The sequence below is a fragment of the Chrysochloris asiatica genome, unplaced genomic scaffold, assembly GCF_000296735.1.
Source record: "Chrysochloris asiatica unplaced genomic scaffold, ChrAsi1.0 scaffold00209, whole genome shotgun sequence".
NCBI classification, from domain to species: domain Eukaryota; kingdom Metazoa; phylum Chordata; class Mammalia; order Afrosoricida; family Chrysochloridae; genus Chrysochloris; species Chrysochloris asiatica.
Genome location: NW_006408727.1, coordinates 5,705,428 through 5,712,176, shown reverse-complemented (window position 1 = coordinate 5,712,176; position 6,749 = coordinate 5,705,428). Strand labels below are relative to the sequence as shown.

General features: G+C 34.5%; 1 protein-coding gene across 1 annotated transcript in view; it reads right to left on the bottom strand.

Annotated features, from left to right (window-relative positions):
- Positions 1–4,449: 4,449 nt before the first annotated feature.
- Positions 4,450–6,749, bottom strand: part of LOC102822908 (gamma-aminobutyric acid receptor subunit alpha-2-like) — a 286,045-nt gene continuing 283,745 nt past the window's right edge. Inside the window, exon 8 of the mRNA XM_006872692.1 lies at positions 4,450–4,746. Within this exon, the coding sequence (XP_006872754.1) occupies positions 4,450–4,746 (297 nt within the window). The remainder of the gene's footprint in view (positions 4,747–6,749) is intronic.

Sequence of the window (6,749 nt, the reverse complement as noted above, 5' to 3'; positions counted from 1 at the left end):
CATATTGTTATGAGTGGTTTTGTGACAGTATCCATGGTTCCCAAGCACGCAGGGGTTAAAATTAATCAATCATCATTCCCACTCAAAATTTGTTCCCTTTTAATTTGGATCAATAAAAAAGAAGCCCAAGCTCCCCATGAAAACTCAATTTAAAAAGAAGAAAAAAGTGACTCCATACTGGAGAGTAATACTTCATGATTCCCTTGCAATTCTGAGTCTTTTCTTGTGGGACAAATGAAAAACTTAAACATTTGGTAATTGCTTAAAAACATGAGGAGAGATTAAAGAGAATCAAAGATTAAGCACAAAAACAATCTAATAAACCTATTAATATGGCCCTAGATTTCAAATTATTTAATATGTATCTTTGCTTCACAGATTTTGTCATTAAGACATTATAGATCATGTGGAAGACAATGCTTAATAGTATTGGAGAATGCAGAAAATGTTTTGAGCTACATCCTTTCTCCTTTTATTAGAATGCTCTGTTCTGGTGTGGCACTGTAGGTTAATGCACTAGACTGCAAAGTCGTTTTAAACCTCAAGGTCATTGGTTCAAGCTCACCAGTTGCTCATGGGAAACCTTATACAAAGTGGCTGTGAGTTGGAACCAGTTCTAATGGCACTTAATAACAACAATGTCTATAATACAGTGTCCACTACACTTTGGTGCCTATGTAGAATCCATAATAATATCATGGCGGAGTTCAATTCTCTTACCAAGGAATAGCCAACGGGTTTCATAAACATGTTTGATTTACATACAATGATAGGAAAAAAGGGACCATGGTAGCTCGGTAGAACAAGCATTAGACTGTGAACCACAAAGTTGTGGTTTGAGCCCACCTTATGGTCCATAGGAGAAAGATAAGTGTTTTTGCTTCCAATGCAATGGAATTTAACAACAACAGGAAAAAAAAAAATGAGTGAAATAATATATGTTATAATTTAAACTAAATTATGAACTGTTTATGAAAAGGAAATTTTGGAAACATGGCTCAAAGGGATCACTAATCCAACTCAGAGATAACTGGAAATAGATCTCTAAAGATATCGTTAAACATTACAACTGGTACTTTAAAAATCAACAAAGTTTTAAAAAAATTATTAAATAGTGTATTAGTTTTCATATGTATATTCAATCAAACAAGAACATGGGTAGCAAAGAAGAGCAAACCGCCATCATCTTAGCATACTACTGATATCATGGTTCATTAAACTATTTGGTGATAAATTAAGCTTTTGATTTCAAGTTTTTGGTTTTTTTTTTTTAAGAATGAGGTACATATTAATACTCAACTGAATACTGTTGGTGTGGTAAGAGAAGTACTGACAGCAACTTCAAGGAGGGGCATATCCCAAGAAGTCAAAAGTATCTGTTGAATAAATAATAGCTGTATTCCAGCAGTCGCTATACAATGATGCGATTACATATCTATGTATGCACATCTATTTGTCTACATTTTGGACAGACCATAACTCTTCATGTCAATGTACACTTCAGGAATAGGAATAGGTGCAATACTTATGTGCCAATGAGTCCCAGGCGAGGATATTAAATGTTTATATGCTGAGAAAATGGTCTTATTTTTTGGTAAATCCATGTGACCCTTAAATTGTAAATATTTTAAAGCAGGTTATAAACACCATGATTCTATAAAATAATCTTCCAAAAAACATCCTCTTTCTCCATTAAGAGTAGAAGTCGATTTTGATTTATTCAAACTTTAAAAGACTTAAAAGAAATTTGTGAAAATGTTACAGAAATAAAAGAAAATCCTGACCTGTATTATTGGAACACCTGAACTATCAGGATGTGAATAGGCTCAAATAAGATTTTAGTGATGGAACAACAATTAAAAACAATAATGGCAATCACTTTTTGGTGACATCAATGTAGGTGCAGCTCTTTCACCAAGGTAGAGGTGAGTCTTGTCTGTTGTCCTAGAGAAACCATTATTTACAATTATTTTTACATATGTACATATTTACAAATGTCTATAGTCAGAAGTTAAGGGGAAATGCAGACTTTACCAGGGAAACACTTTAAAAAGTGTCTAATAGATGCATATCATACAAAGTATTTTAATTGCTGTCCTTTAAAATCACAGAGGAGCTCTGCTATGTTTAAATGTGTAAAATAATAGGATCCCTTCTCATTCATCGCTTGAAAAGGTATACAATTTAAAATAATTAAATGACAAAAAAAGTTGTTACTGAAAGGGAATTAAAGAAATACATTTATTGGAATATGTAACAAGTTTATTAAAGTATGAATGACCTTTTGTGAGGGTATTTTTAATATCAAGTCTGTCTTCCTGGCAAATTCTATTAATAAAATGCATTTGTGACCTTGGTATTAATACAATCATGCAAAGCACATAATAGAATCGCAGTAAAACAAAGAAAATGAGGGGAAAAAATGTAAACGAGGCAAAGGGAAAGCAAATTTTGTTCTGATTTTGCTTATTTTTGTACTAAAAAATGGTTTTTTTTGAACATACCTATTTATGCACTATACTCAAATACTGTACAAAACTGCAAGAAATGTCACTATTTCACTACTTATGTTTCTACAAAGACGCCATCATAAAGGTATATCTATTATTAAAAGTCAACTAATAACTGCTAATGTATATGTGAACATAGGTATTTAAAATTTGCCAAAAACCTTTAATTAAGGTATCATACAGAATTACTGAATCTTAATAGTGTATTTCAGGGGAATAAGGAGGATTTTTAAAATATTAAAAGAAAACTGAATGTAATTTGTTGTTATTGTTGATATTAGGTGCCATGAAGTCAACTCTGACTCACAGTGACCCAATGTGACAGAGTAGATCTGTCCCATAGGATTTTCATGGCTGTAATTTTTATGGAAGCATATTATATAGTTCACTCATTAACAATTACTACTCATATAAAATTGTAAATTGTGGCTCCTAACTTAGCTACTTGTTTGCATTGCTGTTGTTAAGTGCTGTTGAGTGGGTTCCGACCCATAGCAACCCTGTATAAGGTTTCTGAGGAGCAGCTGGTGAGCTTGAACTGCTGACTTTGCAGTTCAAAGGGCTTTGCAGTCTGGTGCATTAACCCCAGCGCCACACCAGGACTCCCCTCTTGTTTTGCAGTGTCTTCTAATTTAATTGTTTGTGTGTGTATGGTTTCGAATTTAGTTTTATGTGAGTGTTTATATATGCATTTTCATTAATCCAATATCTGTTGGCAATATTTCAAAGTTTCAGGTTAAAAATTTTTAACTCTTACCAAAATCTCTTCTGGTATACAAAGCTGTTGTAAATTTGAGTCAGTGAAATTTAAAGTTGCAATTTACAAAAGCAGATTTACATTAATTCTTAGCTGAAAGAGCTGCTTTCAAGACAGAAAAATGTGCCAATCAACTGCCCTTTCCTTTAGAATCAGTGGCTTCTGAGTCCAGATGAAAAGAAGCCTTAAGGCAAAATTTGAAGTAAACAGGAAAGAAGAGAATTAGATAAGTGTTCATCTGTATTCTGTGACACCTATGAATTCTCATCAGTGGGAATGTTTGGCACAATTTTCTAATCCACTATGAATGTTGCTTCCACAGTAGCCAAACTGGATGCTTTTTCCAGTCTCCAGCACCAAGAAAATTTAGCTGATCAGTTTCACTACAACACATACCTGGAAACAGTAAGACACAATTTTTTTTTTTTTTTTTAATTTAAGGTAGTTTCCAATGATGAAAATAATTTGTCAGATTTCAATTACTACTTTCAAATAAGCTCTGAAGCTAAAAATGTAATGACATTTCAATAGTTACTAAATTCTAGGCATAATTAACATCCTATCAGGGGGTGACTCATGTAATTATTTGATCTCATCATGCTGTAATATGTACATGGCTATAGATACTATACAGACTAATTTAAAAGGTGATTTTGAATAATCTTTAGCTTCTTTTCTTATGTGTGCCAAGCCTCCAATTCCATTAGCAGGGATTCTGAGCATTCAGGGCAGGATTGATGTTGCAACTATCAGGCCCTGCTGCTTAGAAGAATTTGTCTTTGAATGACAACCTTATCTTACATCATAATTAGGTAATAGTAGAAAATACTCATATTTAATACTTAAGTAGAAAGCATCCATAAAAGTGTGGTGTAAGTTCCCCATTTACTTCTCTACTAAAGAATAGAATATAAATCAGCACATCTGAAACCCTATTTAAACCAGTTCCTAGAAGAAATCTTGAAAAAGGCAATGGCTCTTTTGGCATGGGGCACTTTCTGCTTGCAGTTTCATGGGTTAGCAGATGCATGACTCCAAAGAGAGATTTCCTGGAAAGCTCTATCACTATATACACACTGTACATGTTAGTTCACCAATTAGCAGTTATTAGTCAGACTGTACATAGCAAACAAACTGAATTTAATGTTGCTATACATCCCAAATATAACCCTGGGTCTAAGTTCAAGGACTGAACCCTAATACAGGTTCCCTGTTTAAATATGTAGCCCAATAAACTAAATTAAATGTACCAAACAAGACTGGGAAAACTATTCTAGACATTCTATCAATTTTGCTAACACTGTTGAAGGTTTTCTTGGCTTCAGCTGGCTTGTTTTCCGGCTTCTTGTTAGGTTCTGGTGTGGTTGCACTCTTGGAGATGGTGGACAGAACTGGATCCTTTGAAAGATTTGGGGCATAATTGGCAACAGCCACTGCATATGCATTGTTCTGTATCATGACAGAGGCTTTCTCTTTTTTCTATTGAAAAACATAAGAAATCAGAGAGTTTCAGTTAAGTCAACTCTATAACATTTTCTCCAGATAATTATCTTGATAAACATCATTACCAATTAGAAAGAAGGCACTGAGAACATTAACTAAAAAATGAAACAAAAACATTAGGATGTGGAAACCCTCAATGTAAAATCTTTGGCACCATTTTCTGGGGAAACCAGTTTTTGCCATTTACAACAGAATAAACAATAATAATAATAAAAAAAGTACAGCTTTAAATAATGATACAATATTATTGACTCTCATTAGTTACTCAAACATTTTTAAAGGAAGAAAAAGTGAAATATAGAAAAATTTTATCCAAAGAAATGATCACTTGCAAGGAAAGATTCTAACTTTTAAATAAAGAAATTGAACTACTGTAACTCAGTAACATGATTTCCCGCCCACTTTATGCCAACATCATAAAGTGATGAATTGCAGCAGCAATTGCTCTCCTTAGATCCTGGGAAATTACAACTATAGCAGATGGCAAAACAATAAATAACAAAAACAAAGAAGAAAAATAAAATATAAATTTAGATTTTAGCCTATCTCCTCTCCTGGTTTCTCCAATCTGTAGTATAGTTATAACCAACCACAGGCTGGGTCATTTATTATCTGCTACTTACATCAGGCAATAGTCCTGTATGGTTTCCCTGCTTATCCTAACAAAACACAACCATAAGACACATTAAAGTCATGGGGTTATTTTTTAAAACATAAATTGGATAATGCCACTCTTCAGTTAAAATCTTTTAAAACAGTATCCAATGGAACTTAAAATAAATCTAACACTTCTCATGGCCTCTTTCCTTTGGTCATTACATACTATTCCAACTGGAGTAATTTCAGGGTATTTCCTTGCCTTGGTACTTTTGGTGATACTAATTCCAACTGAGTTTATATCACTGGATTGATCTTCAGAATGTTGTTCTTGTTGTTGTAAGTGTCATGGAGTTGGTTATGACCCTTTATGGAAGTTTCATCTCTTGTACCAAGAAGAAACTGGTGGGCTTGAACCACCGTCCTTTTGGTTTCTAGTCTAGTACTCATCCTAGAGAGCCACTGCACTCTTCATATGTATGTAACAAACTCTTAAACCCACATGTTGTTGCTGTTGTTAAGTTCTATCCAGTTGGTTCTGACTTATAGTGACCCTGTATAGGGTTTCCGAGGAGTGGATGGTGAGTTTGAACCACTGACCTTGAGGTTCAAACTGAATTCGCAGTCCAGCACATTTACCCACAGTGCTACAACAGGACTCCACTATACTATGTGGTGGTGGTTATGTGCCACGGAGTCAGTTCCAACTCATAGAAACCTTGTACAGGGTTTCCGAGGCTGCAAATCTTAATGGGAGCAGAAAGTCTCATCTTTCTCCTGTGGAATAGCTGGTAGTTTTGAACTGCTGACCTTAAGGTTTGCAGCCTGATTCGTAACCACTACACTACCAGAGCTCCTTAATATACTATGTAGATAATGAAAACATAAACAAATAACATATAACTAATACTCTAACATAGGCTAAAAATTAATTAGAATTTTTTCTGCATACAAAATTGTCATATTGCCTTAAATAATTACTTTTTGATGCTGTTTGGCAAACACAGCTTATGAAGTGGAAAAAAAAAAAGCACTCTTATTAAATCTTCTGTGTTGCTGTTGTTCTTAAGTGCCATTGAATAGTTCTGATTCATAATTATTCTGTGTAGGGTTTAGGAGGAACAGCTGGTGGATTTGAACTGCCACTTTGAGGTTCAAACTGATCTTGTGGTCCAGTGCATTGTCCTGCAATGCCACACCAGGACTTCAAAACGTGTCTTCCCTACTTGAAGGAAAGTAATAAGCTTTTCAGAGTCCTGGTGTGGCACTGTGGCTTTCTGTGCCAGACTGCAGAGCCGTTTGAACTGCAAGTTCAGCAGTTCAAACTCACCAGCTGCTCCTTGGAAACCCTATACAGGGTCACTATGGGTTGGAACCGACTT